Raw genomic sequence first — 16,130 nt, 5'->3', positions numbered from 1 at the left:
TTTTTTTTTTTAAGCAAACCCTCCTTTTTCCTTCCTGTCTCTCCCTAAAATGTGCTTCCACTCTTTTCTACCCCACCCTATCCTGCTAGCTCACCTTACACTGTGTGTTTCCCTTAATTTTTCAGTAATTTGTTTTTTTTTTTTAAATTGAAAGTAGTTTTCTCCTGTTCCACTAAACTGGACATTTTTTACACTGCTTAAGATTTCTACGTTATAGCATCTAMTTTGTGGTTATTGCATGAATGTTGCTCTGAGTGAATAACTTGATATGCAACAGATTTTTTTACCAAATGTTTCCTTTTTCCCAAGCTTCAATTGTAAAAAATAAATAAATAAATACATAAATAATAAATATTGATGGTATTCCTAACTTTTCTCTATTGGGAGTGMACTCCCAATAGGAGATAAATTGTTCTTTCTGCCGAACACTTGGTTTCATGCARCTCAGCTGTTTTAGTCTAACGCAGACTTTCACACAACATTCTTCAGATCCCTTATGAAGGTCACCATGCTTTGTCAGTACATGGGATTGGCCACTTCTTGGAAATATTGTGCAAGCTCTTCCCGTCTGCTGATAATTTCTTTCTGTGAGGATATGTGGAGTCGCAAAGTCTAAAAAAAACTGATTTGATGAGCCTTTTCAAGTGTCATCTTAGTGATGTCCAACTACATGTCAGAGAACCCAGAAATCCCAGGAAAACATCAGTTTGGGTCATAAATTMTTTTCAGACGGACACATTTAGAAGGGAAATCTCGCTAAAATAGAAGGTTATGAAATATTTTTTAAAAAACCAAGGAAAGACTTGACAGAATATTTTATGCCATACAAAGATAATGTGCCAAAAAACTGAGGAGAAGCCTGTTCTATGGGAAAAGACGAAGGATTTTTGCATCTTGGCATCTCTGAATCAGGATAGGTACAAATTATTTTATACTTTTGCGCAAATTATCATATTTTTAATCAATTTACGTAAAAATTAAATACTTCGAAACATCATATCGGCTCACTTGCAAGAGTACACAATTATGCGTCTATTTCTGGTGAAACTTCCAAACACACAGGCTTTTAGCAGCATCACTAATGATTGACACACGACTSGAAGGCCTTGTGGCCCAGACTTCACCTGCCTGGGAAAGAAAATTAGCCCCTAACTTAGCCAAAACAGGGTTTTAGCTATAAAATCAAAGGGTTTACATGTGGTCACTGTTTCAGTAAAACTGGATAGACTGCACACCAAGACACACGGAGCAGCTCTGTGGCAATCTGTGGCAAAAAGCCTTGTGGTTTGGTAGCATGTGAGCAACGAGCGTACCGCTCTGTGGTACAGTTGTGGCAATTCTCACACTCCACATGGTACTTACTGTTCTGTCTGTGTTTCNAAACATCATATCGGCTCACTTGCAAGAGTACACAATTATGCGTCTATTTCTGGTGAAACTTCCAAACACACAGGCTTTTAGCAGCATCACTAATGATTGACACACGACTSGAAGGCCTTGTGGCCCAGACTTCACCTGCCTGGGAAAGAAAATTAGCCCCTAACTTAGCCAAAACAGGGTTTTAGCTATAAAATCAAAGGGTTTACATGTGGTCACTGTTTCAGTAAAACTGGATAGACTGCACACCAAGACACACGGAGCAGCTCTGTGGCAATCTGTGGCAAAAAGCCTTGTGGTTTGGTAGCATGTGAGCAACGAGCGTACCGCTCTGTGGTACAGTTGTGGCAATTCTCACACTCCACATGGTACTTACTGTTCTGTCTGTGTTTCGTTTTCACTTCTTCTGTCTTTTGCTTTAATTGGCAAAGTGGATCTATTTTCTTTTTTGCCATTTAATGTGAACATTTCCTACCATCTCTGATAGTGAAGACACAGCTTAAAATGTGAAATATGTATTTGTCACTTAAAATGATAATGAAAAGACTTAACAGGGAGCTCCACGTTTGGTCTGTTTAAATTTATTTTTTTACTTTTTTTTCCCCCTCTAAACAWTTTAGTGATGAAGAGAAAAGGTTTAGGCACTGCGGTTGGATGAGGCTCTAATCCTCCAGTTCTCAGCCTTTCATTTCACTCTCTTCTTTTTGGTTTGTGTCAGAGTAAATAAATTCAAAATAAAAACAGATCCGTGTGCTTTAAGAGACACACTGAAAGACTGAAAGCACTCTATATTTCAAGTACAGACCAAGTAATTTTATAAACCTTTCCTTCAGGAAAAAAAAAAGAGCGCTCACGAAAACACACACAAGCCTGGACAAAGAGCAGCTGTTTTACTAGCAGACGGGTGGATGTGTATCTACCTCCCATTGTGTTTGTCTGCTGACTTCTGCAGTTTTCTGATAATGTGTGTCGAAAATTGGCCCTTAAAAATGTACTTTGCAGACACTCGACTCCGCGTACACTGCGCAGAAACAGCTGGAAAAAAAGTAGTCACACCTCTTGAACCTTTTCACAYGTTGTAAAATTGCAACRAAAACATCATGTATTTCGCTGCGACACGCCGTCACAGAGGACTGCAGGGTTACGGTATGGAAGGAAAATGGTTGAGCCGTTCAATTTTTCTTTTTACAAGAAAAAAAAACAATCTAAAAAGTGTGGCTTCTAATCTGTTTGAGGATATRTCSCTGCTAGATCTTCACATTTAGAGCATAATGTTTTTGCACATTATTTTTTTTGCAAAATTGTTCAAACTGGATTAAGAATATGTGTAAACGTAAAGRTTAGTTCTGCCGCAGATGCTCAGGATGAATGATTCAAATACTATCCATGCTTTTGCTTTGTCTCCCATCAGGAGAAATGATTTTGCCTTTATGTCCCACGAGATATGTTTTGYTTGGCTGCATAGCAGCATAGAAGTAGTGAGATTCTTGCTGCAAAAATAAAATTACTTAGGGCTTGACTGGCAACACCCTGTTTATTCTATGGGAAATTTAATGAAAGACTGGCTTTTTTCTCATGTTACACCACTCTTTCATCTTCTCTATTTAATTCTAGTCTGACCCTCTCTTGGATTTAAATTTTGGTTTATCCTCCACCTCTTTGCATCTTCCTACAGTATTTGTTTGCATTTCGATATACTTTTCACCAAGTCCTCCCCTGCTTCTTTGTAGTGGCTGTGGACAGGTAAATATATGTGTCCCCTGCCGTACAGTTAATGAGATTAAGAGAGAAGTTGCAGGCGGTGGAAAGACTCCAGTTTGAGCTTTGAAGTTGAACCAACCTCAGAACATCTAACCGACCCACACAAATCTGACAGAGAGCCCATTGACTTAAGTTTAGATTGTCTGCATGCAGGCCAGCAAACTAAATGGAGTCAGTCTATCAAAATCCTGACGGACACAGGAAGACTTGAAATCAATAGATGGCAGATGGCACAAAAAAAGGTTTAAGGAGCCGACAGATATAAAAGAGAAATTATGGGAGTGTGAGAAGAAGGGAGGAGGAGGAGGAGGAGGAGGAAGAGGAAATGATCCCTGCTAAGAGGTAAAAGAAACCCTTGTCTGTTTCAACAAAGCAACATTTCAGCTCTCTTCTAATTCAGTCACTTTATTACAGGTTTTCACTTATTCCACTTTTCCCAGTGTTTCATATTTGTTTCAGCATCACTATATACAACAAGATATTGTTGTTCTTATTCTCCAAAAGTCAAATTTGACAAGTTCTATGTAAGATGGCAGAATGAATTGGCCCTGCTCAAAAAATAAATATTTGATATCTGATGTCACTTGAGTTGRTCAGTGAGCTACAGAAATAATCATACMCAGCTTAGCATACAGTTTAAACCTATTAATCAAGCACTTACTTACTGCAAGTAAGTGTTGCKTTGCTTTAGATGTGTAGCATTCAGCAATGTTTTAATTAGAATCCCACCTAAATGCAATCTATTGGGTAAAAGAATATGCTTAAGTCAAACTGATGCATAGAAAAGTAAACACAGTAGAACAGATTTGAGGATTCAAGAAACGTATTACTTGTACAAGATTGCTAGATCAAACAGCCGCTGAGAGATTTYCCTTCCCTGCAGTGTTTCAGACGGGAGGAAAATGCTCYAATGCTCCAGTCAATTGGACTAACCCAGGTTGACTGTCAGCAGTACCTCAAATGGTATCACAACTAATCTCACGTGCCTGAACAGAAGGCCTTCTTGCTTTTGTAAGGATTTAGGAGTTTCTGGCTTGTAGGTTCTTGCTTGGGCCAACAACTTATTAGAATGCAGAAGAAGTCCAGTTATCTTCTTTTGAAGCATGGACATATGAGTACAGTCTGTTTGTAGCATCCTTGATCTCTATTGTTCAAACAGATTGATTCTACAGAGACCAAGTCTAGACTAGTCAGTCTGGGGRTTGACTCAGGAGTCATGTAGTCATGTTTTTCTCTGGTACCCCAAAATTGGTAAGAATATCTACAAATAGTTCAATAGTTCGGCAGGCAATCATTTTTACACCCACACATGCGCAACCAGAGGAGGGGCTTTGCCGATACATCAAAGTAGTGACATTTTGCTCTTTGCTTCAATAAGAGGTCAACCCGGTCAGAACACCCACTGACAAAGTGAAGATGAGAATGTCATTCATTCTTTTGCATATGTGTGTTTGCAAGTGTGAGGTTTTTATTAGAGACATACTCCTATTATGTCTTCATGGTTCTCTGTTAAAATAAGCCTCCAGTGGTACCTGTAAAGTTTTCCATCAATATTGTAGCAACTGACTGATTTATTCCCATTTACACACACAGACTAAAGAGGMAAACATGGGGTTGCAGTGTTGTTCCTGTTCCAACAGTCTTTTCAATAAGGAATACCTTTGAGACTGTACCTTTTGTCTCATCACCTTCTTTATTTTCATTGCAGCAACATTGCTCCTTTTCAGTATCTTACGGCTCAGTCTTAAGAGKCTAAGCCAACAAAATTTCCATACCTCCGAGTCAGTCAATCATACTGAAAMACCTTTATACAACCTCCAGAAAGCCCAAAATATGGTTCTAAATATGTGTTCAGTCYCACTTGAGGGACACAAATGAAATGTTGTAATTTATCCTTTGGATTGTGCTAAACCACTTTAGATTCCYCAGGAACCAGATCATATTGTTGCACATCTTACTGAAAGCATCCAAGCAAGGCAAACCTTTGTCCCAGARCAACTCATAGCAAAGGTAGATTTAATTAGAAAGGAAATCTGATTAGGTTAGCCGAGTTTGGGGTTTGGCTTGGAAGTCTGTTTGACCCAAACAACTCCTTTTGGCAACAACAATCGCATTATATAGCAGAACTGTAAATATTTACAGAGGAAAACTCATGCATCCTTCCCAGCTTAGTTTCCCGTATGCACATTTGCTTTCTGAGAGTCCAGACAGACAGAAACCTGACCTTCCATCTAAATKTATTCATCCGGCCTTGTACGAGCGTTCTCAGATTTGGGAACGTGGGAGTGTGACTGACTGCCTTTTAAGATAAGGACTGCGGTGTTGTGCCAACATGGATTCCATAAACATAGAATAAAAGTGAACGGTCTGAATAMAATTTGATGAMGTTGTGTTCACCAGCTAATAGAAAGAGAGACAAAAGAATGAAGGTAGAAGATTGTATCAGAACAAATATAACAGCCATGATAACTTGTGATGTCATCATCACAGTGGAAATGACCGAGACCGAGAATAACCCCTTATTCTAGTAAAAGAAACATMAAAAGACTACTTTATATAAAAACGTGTTTATCAATCAACTGTCCTCCCTCAATCATGGTCAGCAAGTAAAATTTGCAAGTTACTCTCGTGCAGYTGTTTTATTTTAAAGTACATTATTTCAGGCAGAGTGCTGTGTTGCTTTTGATTTAGCYATTTTATCTAACAGCAAGAAGACCACACGCACACAGCAAACCCAAGGATAATTACAGGAACACTGTTTTACAGCCTAACTCTGCTCACAGTGAGGGAGCTGCACACAGCAGGCAACCCGTGGCATATAAAAACGGTCCTTTCTAAATAATTTATGCTACTWATATTGTATTGAGAAGATGCAAATGCTTATATTAAAAACAAATCTGTCATTAATGGAGGAAGTGCTATAAGAATGAGTTGCAGACAAATATGGAAAGATTGTAAAGCATTTAATGTTTTTTTTTTTACCAACTTATAACATTTTATATAGTTTGCAAACATTTTTTGTCTGTAAAATCTTTAGGTTATTAAATGCAATGCAAAGATAAAGGGTTAACAAAATATSAGTATTCAAGTTTTGTTGAGATTTATTGATATGAATATTGTGWAGTGACAATGCTAAATACAGTCTAAAGGAAACTGTCTAAATCTTGTAATGTTTTATCCTTTTTTGCATCACAAAGSAAAAAGTCTGTATATAAATCAAAAAAGTATGGACAAAACTAAAAGTGCAATAAAATAAAATGGATTTGATTAAAATAACACGAGTAATCATGTAGCTGTGACATTATTTTCCTTGTTCCCACTGTTTGTTATTTGGTTGGTTTTTTTTCCACCCCACTTTTTTAGAGGATACATCTGGTTTTCCTTTGGGATTCTCCTCAGTTGCCACTCTGGAGACACTTTTACATGTTCAATCAGTTGCTGTGTCAGGAACTACAGGACAGGACGCCACTCRTTTAGCTGAATTAGCTCCACCCTCCCTTCCCCTCTGTTTTACTTTCCACCACCATCTGCCATGTCTCACCCAGAGCTCATCTTTCACAGAGAAGAAAACCCCTGAATCAGCTGCACAAAGTAACCAGATATTACTCAAGTGTTACTAGGATGAACTAAGCATTCATTACATGGTCAAGTGATTGCAGGTTCCATTTTCACTTGTGATGATATCCAGGGTTTGTTTCAACTAGGAGTTATTGGACCATCAGTCACAAATCAGTTTGATGTTTTCATGTCACTGCTGTTTGTGTAAGAGTTAGAAAAACGATGTCAGAAATATGAAATGCATATACTCTACATTTTCTCCCATCACCTCTGTGAAAAAAAAAAGAAGAGAAAAATAAAAGCAAAATTCCTCTATTAATGGACCTTCCACACTCATTGACGCCCCTGGTGAAAATGTCAAAAAAAACAAAAAAACATAAAACTCATTTGTTTTCAAATTGCTGTTGCATATGAAAATAATATGTTGTGAAAGATATTATTGGTGTTTTTCCTTGTCCAAGCAGGAGTTCTGATGAGAGTAGCAAAAGAGTTTATGTGCAAAAACAGTGTTTCTTTCACCAATATAACAGTAATAGGCGTTCCCTGTAAGATTTTACATGTTTCAAGAAAAGACAGACAAGGGGAGGAATCTTTTGGGGTTAGGAACCTGAGGATGTGCATGGCCACAGAAGAATATTGGTTTTATGACTGATGAGCCAGAGGACCATGTTGTACTGAAAGACCCATTAGAAACCTATTTTCAGCTGTCTGGCAGATGTTAAAGGGGCAGTGTTATGTATTTTCCAGGCACATAGTGTCATTTTATAGCACAATTAAGTAACTATGTTACCTTTAGTTGTTATAAAAATGAGGCATATATGTCAAACATTACTTAGAAATTTGACGTTGCAATTCGATGCATTGAAATTGTCACTTTAAGAAGCTCCTGCTCTTTCCCGACACCCCGCCTTCAAAACGTCATGGCAACAATGACGTTCTATTATGAGGAGAGTTGGACTGAGAAGTAGTTTGTATGATAAGCACATCAAGGATTACATAATGAAATTGAAATGTTTTACGCAACATTTATTTCACAGAAAGTATTTTGTTAGAGTCCGAATTATTTTTAGGACTTAACGGTTTATTTATTTATTTTTTTATTTGATGTTCAATTCTAACACTTCAAAAAAAAAGCTTTATCAGTATGAAGTCTTTACACATCTTTACTGGGGATAGGAATAAGTCTGAAGGGGGTCGTGTTATTTACGCACATAAAAAAAGAAAACTTTCCATTATCTTCTCTGCTGACCGAGCCTAAGAAATCTGAGATACATGATCTACTGTGCAACAACATTCACAGGAAAGAGAGTATAGTCAGAGAAAAAGGTTGTGTATGAGGTAGACCATGAGTGAAAAACCAGGGTTTTGGAAACATGATTTCCTGTGGAAAACAGTGATGTCACGGTAATCTACTTTTCAGTCTCTCACGCACTCAAGCATGTGCAAACACACGGGCATTGTCTGTATAAATCAGCTTCTTCTAGCAAACACTCTGTTAATGTCATTAACATAGCCTTCAGCTGAGCTGTATACAGCCTTGTTTTATTGTTGGAGACTTTATTAGAGTGTTTGTGGAGGAATGTTTCACAATGCAATTAATCTGAGAGTGTTTAGGCACAGAAAAATAGTCGTGTCCAAGAAGTACACTGTATTTGTTTTATGTTTTTACATTATTATTTGAACAAAATATGAAAAGCAGTCAGCTCAATCTTAATTATTTTTCCTTTTGTCCAATTTTCTGGAGTGTATGGGTCTTTGGTGTAGCAATTTACTATTTAGGGAACTATAATGTCCAGTGGTATAGATATGAAATAAACATAAATTGTACATCACAGCCAGGATGAGTCACTGCGTCTTTATTGAGCCATAGCGTATTAGTGTTACGCTGAAATTATATTTCTGAAGTACTTGCAGGATTAATTCATAGCCTCCTCTTGCACTTGACAGCAAAGATCTTTAGATCACTTAAATATACCAATATTTAAGAAATAGTTACATATTAGAATACATAATGAAAGAAGTTGTTTTCATTTTAATTTGAACTGAAATGTATGCATTCGTTGAAACGTAAATCATTTTACCATTCAAGCAACATTCAAGCTAACTTATCCGACATTTGAGAAATTGCAAAGCATTTTAACAGGCAATGCACAAATGAGATCAGAAAATTTGTAGGAGAGGCAGAATAGCGTAACACAACTGATAAAATGACACAACTGAAACACCAGATGAACACGCAAATAAACACGATGTGAAAAAAAAATGGATTCTTAATTAGTAAACTAAACAAAGTGTGAAATACTTGAATAATTGACTTAAATAATCTGAATTTGAAAGCACTTAATGGAGTCAGCTATTTTCCTGTCAACGTTCTGCCTTTTATAAATAATGAATATCATAGGCATTTTATAGAAATACTTTGCTACAACTGTTTGAAACTGCCTTAATTTGAAGTTGAACTTGAAGATCCAATAAACCAGATGCAATTAGCGAAACACTGGAAAATAAGGTAGTTAATCAGCTAAAGAAGCAGAATATTGGTTCCTTCTGTGATGGAGCGTGTCGTCTTTGAGGCTCAAGCATTCAAGTTTGGTTTTGCCAGACATTTGCTCTCTGACTAACACAACAGGTTGAAAAAGAAATGCGCGCAGTTGCTTAATTCACATTAAGAAACAAGATGTTTTCCTCTTACTGAAAAGTTACATCTGCTTTCATGACACTGAAATCAATGCCAGGAACATCCCTTTGATCTGTTCCGCTGTAGTCTCCAACAAGTTTTCTTCCACGCTCGGCCTGTATCCTGCTGCAGTCATTTCCCCCCTCCTCCTTCTTCTGCTAATATCTTTATGCTGTTAATTTTTTTTTACCCTTCTGCTGTTGTTGGGCCAGACATTTAAATTCCCTCAACTGCCACAGTTTCATTTTACAGTCCATGACCTCTCTGTTATTTTCCTGCTGCTTGTGGTTTTCTTTCATTCTTTCATATTCGTCTTTGTTTTTGTCTCCATTATCAAACTTGTCTTTTACATTATATGTTGTTTTCTTTCAAAGTTTTTTTCTTTTTTTCTTCATCTCTGCTCTGCTCACACTCTTTCTGGGGGCCACCTATCCACATGGTGTCACCTCAGGTGTGCTTGCTTATTCTYCTCTTCATCCTTTCCATTCTCAAAAYACAAACATGTGAAATCATTTACRAAGGAAAACCTTAGGATTTAACACCTCACATTGTTTCACATTGCAACTTTGAAGTTCAATACATTTAATATGAAATTTAATTTAAGCAATAAACATATCCGTTATTATTATATAGTCAATACTTTGTAGAATGCCCTTTTTGATGTAGTTACGGATTCTGAATTCTGGGGGGCAAAATGGCTTTACAAAACTAAAAAATCTCAAGGAAAATGTTTCGACTAGGCCATTCATATAGTTGATTCTTCATTCAATAGCATGTCGTAGTGATTTCAGCAGCACATTGTAAAATGTTAAAGAGTGGCTGATCAGGAGGAGGGAGAAAGCTTCTTTGACCTGGCTAGGTGTTTTTTTTTTTTTTTCAAATCGGTGCCGCCTCCCTTGCTTCAGTTTTCTTTACTCTCTCTTTCTTAACTCACAGTACAATTTGCTTCTGTTTAAGGTAGAAGCGAGCTGAACCATGTCACCCACTAAGAACTTCCCTTGACATTTAACAAAAGCCAACATAAATATGAGCACAAACTTGAGAGGGTTTTGTCTCTATATTTGAGTTCAAAACCACGAAGCACAACAGAAGTCCCACAAATAGTTAACAAAAAAAAAAGAATATTGCATAATGAAATGTGAGGTGAGCGTCTTGGGAGAGTAATTCTGATTCCCTCTGACTTCCACCTCATGAAAGATTTACACACAGTAACTCCTTTGTAAAAGATTGTTTTTGCGTGTGTTTATGACTTGCACATAGCGGCCCAATATGCGACATTGACTGCCGGTGTGTGTGAGTGAGTGTGTGTTCAGAAGGTACAGAGTATGATTGTTCTCTCTGGGTGTTAGCTTTCGGAGCAGGAAGTGCACCTTCGGGTCAGAAAGGAGGGGAGATATACCCACACTTGGTCTGCCCACATCTGTTCAAATACCAAAGGCTGTCAAAGCCTCACAGGAAATGAGAGCACATATATGCATGTGTGTGTGAATGATACAGAATAGGTTCTTTGTGAGAGCAGATTATAAAATTATTTGACCTTCCACTGCACAACCTGTTCCCACAAAACTACAGAAAACCAGTCATCTACATGCGGTGAAAGAAAAAAACAGCACACCTAATGCTGAGAAAGCACATCACTGACAACTAAACGTTGCTTTGAAACTTTTCTTCTAGTCTGAACACTGCGCCTCGTCTCTTGATTCTGAACTTTGCTACTGTGAAACCACAGTCATTCCTTACTTGAAATAACATCTCCAAATCCCATCATGGTGGGCACTGGGACCCTTCAGGGTTGTGTGCCTGGTCCACTGCGGTTCACACTGCAAACTGATGAGACGTGTGAGAAAAACGGATCGTAAATTAGCAGACGAAACAGCAGCAGTGGTGCAAAGACATAAGGTCAAACAGTTAGAGCACTGTGCAGAGATAGTATGATTTGTATTAAGCATAAACCAAAAGAGATGCTTAATGGCAGTTCATTTTTATTTAATTTTATTCAAAAACACTTTCTTTTTTTATGTAGCATCTTGGTGCAAGTCTTGAAGGATCTTGACTTCCTCAAAAGGTACGGCCTGCTTTGTCTTTTCTTGTAGACGCTTCACTGTTGGGTCTTCAGTCTGTTGTCCAGATGAACACCACTGTATTTATTTTTCTCTGCCACCTCCACTTCTCCTCCCATGATGGAAGTAGGATTTCATCTAACCCTGCACACATTGTGTCATTGCAGTACTGCTCCATAGAGAATGGCCTATTTGTTTAAAAATAAATTGTGTTGTATGGCTACTTTTACCACCCTATTGTTCTCTACAGGGTCACATGACTGTCTCAGAATATTCCTTTCTGAATATTTTTTTAAAAATCTAAGCTTAAGCAGCAAAACTCAGAATCCTTTCAAAAAATATTGACAAAGCAGATGTATAAGTTAGCCATCCAACAAATAACCCCCCAACCCCTTTTATTCACGCTGCAAACGTGAATAAAAGGGGTTGGCGTGTGCTGACTCCCAGTAAAAGTACACATTTTGAATGCATTAAAGAATAAAGTAAAAGTTAAAAGTTTTCAATTTACTTTAATTCCCTTGTGTCGAGATCCCTTTCAAATATCACGAGAGTGGGACAGAGACTTTAATTGTTCAACTACCATTTACTTGCTAAAACTGAAGAAAGTTCACAGAATTCTGTTAACTACGACGAGAACCGTTTCCGCGTGACGATAATCTGAAGACATGCAACATTACACTTCCCTCTGACACGGTTCTCAAACATTCAAGCCTTTTATCGTTCTCGTCACCTTTCTGGAGGAAAGCCAAACTGACGGTTTTATTAGGTGTGATATTGGTCATCAAACTGCAAACAGCACGTGTCAGACGCTGCAGGGTTTTGTGGCTTTATATGCATTCGGACTTTGGGGCCCTTTTCACATGCATTGGGGACAACTTCAGATGTGAACTGCAAACACTGAACTGCATGCCATCTGGCATAGTTTTCCCATGCTATCTGGATAACTGTTTATAAGTAAGGACAGAAACCACACAAAACTGTTCTGTTAAAAACAAGTTAGACACATGGAGGTTTGCAGCGTGAATAAAAGCTGTCTGGCTCAAACACATCCTGTTATGCAAGAGTCAGTTCATTTGTCTTACCACAGGGTTAAAAAGGCAAAAGAGGTGAGAAAATATTGATAATGTGACTTTTATTTAAGAAGTGGGGTGATAGGATAATTATTTGGCTTTAGAGGAAAATGGCAGAAGACATCTGAAAATATATATATAAAAAAAAAACGCATAATGTTGCAAGTGAATAGCAAAAAATAATACGTAACTTGCAAGATTAAGCAATGGTGTGGACCTGATTTCCTGAGAGTACTGACAGCAGAGTACATGCAAGGAGGTAGGAAAAAAATACTCCACTGGGAGAAATGGAGAAACTGAGGGGAAAAAAAACTGAATTCTGATATTTAAAAGTATAAATAAACATTCCACCAGCACCGTAGTGAAAAACAAAGGCCAGTTCCACAAATAGAAAACACATCGAAAGCTGGAACTAAATGCAGCTCCCTTCATCCAACTCAGTTCTGCCACGTTTACGGGGCAATCCATCTATTCTTGGAACAGACGAGCCCTGACGGCCTGATGGGAGCCAGAGAGAGCCAAAGCTCCCGTGGTAATGGCTGACATTAACTTTGGAACAATGGAGTTCAAGTCAGAGAAAAATGGGTGGGCCGTGTTATGTTGTGTTGCGAGAAGCGATGGGTGTTCCCATCTGGGATTAAACTTATGTATATTGTCCTGAATAAGTTAATTGTGTTGTTAGGAAAGGAGGAGAAAAAAAAAAGCTGATATCTGTAAGAAAGTTTCTATCTGAGATGTAGTGACGCAGAACTGACTCAAGGAAAAAAAATACAATTTTGAATAGAAAGACTTTGTTTCTAATATTAGTGGTTTTTTTAATGGAAACTGTAAAAGTGCCATGACCTCTAGTGGGAGAGGTTGCTCAGTGTTGTTTCGCCATCTCAGGCAGTTGTTTTACAAGTTTTGGAGAAGTTTCACGGCTCTCCCGTTTGCATATGCCTGACATCTAGTGGCCATTTATTGATCACTAGAACTTTGATTCTCCCCAATACGTTCTCAAAGTACATATCCAAGATCCAAATCGGATTTCTAATAAAGATGAAAGGTCAGAAACGGGGTTGAACCCTAACATTTTAAGAACTTTTAATTTTATTACTTTTCAGGTCTCGGCAAATAAAATGAATTCATGCATCCTCATAAAATAAATAAACTAAGCTTAAAGTGCAACAAAAAAAAAATCCAACATCAAAACGACTGAATTAAAATGCAGTCAGAGGAAGGTATAATATTTCACATACTAACCGAGAATGTAAAATGTCACTATCTGACTTCAATGAGCTGCAAACAGACTTATGAAATCAATTTTCTTCTAGCTTCTAGCTTCACGTTTCACTTTTCCGATTTCAGAAAATGAGTAACTTCTATAACCTACAAAACCCTATTTAAGAATTTAGTTAATGCTTAAAATGTACCAGTTTGTCAAACACAGCCTACATTTTGGAGGATTCATTCTTGAATCTCCTGTGGCAACCGCTCACRGGTAGAAACACTTCCTCACACAAACGCTGCCTATTTAACACAGCTTCTGCCTCACAGACAACCCTTCCCCCACACCTTTTTCAAACAAGCTCCTCCAGACTAGCAGCAGCAGCTATTAGCAAACACCTGGAGGAAGTGCACATCTGTTGAGCTCATCATGGAAAATACTTCTTAGTCCAACTCTCAGGAGAACAGCTTTAAATGCCATAACGAAGGAGCATTGTTAACTGCTAAAGAGCTTCTTAATAATGTGGTTTCTTTTAGAAAGTTTTTTAGATATATTTAGTTTTTAACACTGTTTTCAGAGAAAAGTTTTTAAACCGTTGAAGTTTGTTGTAAAAGTAGTTCATTACAGCAGACTGAGCATGCGTGTCGTTCAAAGGGTGAATTACACACCTGACTGACCTGACTGCAAGCGAAGTGTTGGCTCTGGTTGGCCACAGCACTTCACTCTTTCTCTTCTGTTACCGCCTTTTCACTGACTCACCATCCTGGTCCAAAGATCGCCGCATTGTTTGCACTAGGCCTGAGCTGCTAGGGGCAAAAGGATTCTGGTTCGTTGCTCGTCTAACTCGTAAGGTGCTTCTATCGACCTCTGCAGCATCTCAGCAGTTGACCGCACCAACTTAGATTTTGCCAGAGGGTCAATAAAACGACTTTTACCCTGTGGAGTCAATTTTGTGCCAGACCTTCCTTTTTGTGCCAGACACAAGCAAAGGCAGGGTGGAGACCTGAGACACTTCCTCATCTTTGTTTGACCCAGTGCCCATGTGCACAGGTCTGAAAGGAAATCCACATTTTTTCCTTGAGGTAAGACAAAGACTTTAATTAGTTTATAACTTTAGAAAAACATTGATGTCATATATTGTGATAAGTCTTCATCCTGAATTGTTTGAGTCATATAACGTCTAAAACATGAGATTGGGTTTGAGTTAGCATTGATTTTTCTGAGAAGTAGAAAGATCAAGAGAAAGTGATGAAAGTTATGTCCAAGTTATAGTTATTGCTCTTTCTATTTAACTGAAGACAATGTTAAAGGTTTTTATTTCCAATTGAACTGTTGTATGGTACGTTTAGGGCATTACTACTCCAATTCAAATGTTAATTCTTCTATCGTTCTTAAAGAAGAAGTAGAGCAATCAGTAACTTCCAAAACTGCAGAAGCCTCAGATCACAGTGTCCTGTGCCATGTAATTATATTGATGTAAATACTTGTGTTTTTTTTAAGAGATAAATAATGGAAATCTGAGCTAAAGATGGGATCAGTGCAGTCACATTTTGGCAGCTTGTGTGTAAAAGAGAAAAAGCAAGGTAAGGCCTACTTTTGTATTACATGTTAATTAAGTATTCATCATTGCGATAAGGATTTTGACATACATAGTAAATTTCTGTCAGCTGAGATTAAAATTAGCACCTGTTTTCCTGCTGCTGCTGTAAATCACCTTAATCCCAGTGTTGCTCTCGTGTTTTTCTCAGAGGAGGAGAGATATGTTCGAGCCAATGACAGACCTTCCAACCTGTCTTACAACTATGCTGTGAGTCCCCACTACTGGAAGGATTTACACTTTTAACATTTAATCCAAATGTTTTAGCTGCAACACAGATTTCTCAGTTTGTCTTCATAAAATCACATCTTTCGGTGGACTTTACCGGTCCATTTAGAAATATAAAGTCAGCCTCACTTTAATCTGATCCCGCTTGATGGAATTCAATAGTTAATGGAATAATAACCCTGCATTTCAATCTGCACACACTGGGAAAAAAAGGGCAAACCTGGAAGAAAAGCTGCTAAAGATTACACAACTCTTGAGACTGAAACGGACGTTAATTTTTTTGCGTGACAAGGATCCTAAACAGCAAGAGTTAGGATGAAACAATTTAGTGTACTCAGGTATTACAGTGGCTCAGTCAAAGACCAGACCTAAATCCAACTGGGAAAAAAGTTATTCTGATTTTCTCCACCCAATATGACATAGCTACATGTTATTTGCAAAGACTCAAGCACATGGGTAGTAACCCACACACACACACGCACGCACACCCCCACACACACACACACGCACACGCACACACACACACACACACACACACACACACACACACACACACACACACACACACGTCCGTTTGCTGCATACAATGTCAAAA

At 38.0% G+C, this 16,130-nt stretch overlaps 1 protein-coding gene across 1 annotated transcript in view; it reads left to right on the top strand.

Annotated features, from left to right (window-relative positions):
- The first annotated feature begins 14,485 nt into the window (after nt 1-14,485).
- Nucleotides 14,486-16,130, top strand: part of LOC103474011 (phospholipid-transporting ATPase ID-like) — a 22,090-nt gene continuing 20,445 nt past the window's right edge. The window contains exons 1-3 of the mRNA XM_008424715.2: nt 14,486-14,792; nt 15,211-15,293; nt 15,459-15,517. Of these exons, the coding sequence (XP_008422937.1) occupies nt 15,239-15,293; nt 15,459-15,517 (114 nt within the window). The 5' untranslated portion in view covers nt 14,486-14,792; nt 15,211-15,238. The remainder of the gene's footprint in view (nt 14,793-15,210; nt 15,294-15,458; nt 15,518-16,130) is intronic.

The sequence above is a fragment of the Poecilia reticulata genome, linkage group LG12 (assembly GCF_000633615.1).
Source record: "Poecilia reticulata strain Guanapo linkage group LG12, Guppy_female_1.0+MT, whole genome shotgun sequence".
Classification (NCBI taxonomy): Eukaryota; Metazoa; Chordata; class Actinopteri; order Cyprinodontiformes; family Poeciliidae; genus Poecilia; species Poecilia reticulata.
This window is presented reverse-complemented; position numbering and strand designations above follow the sequence as displayed.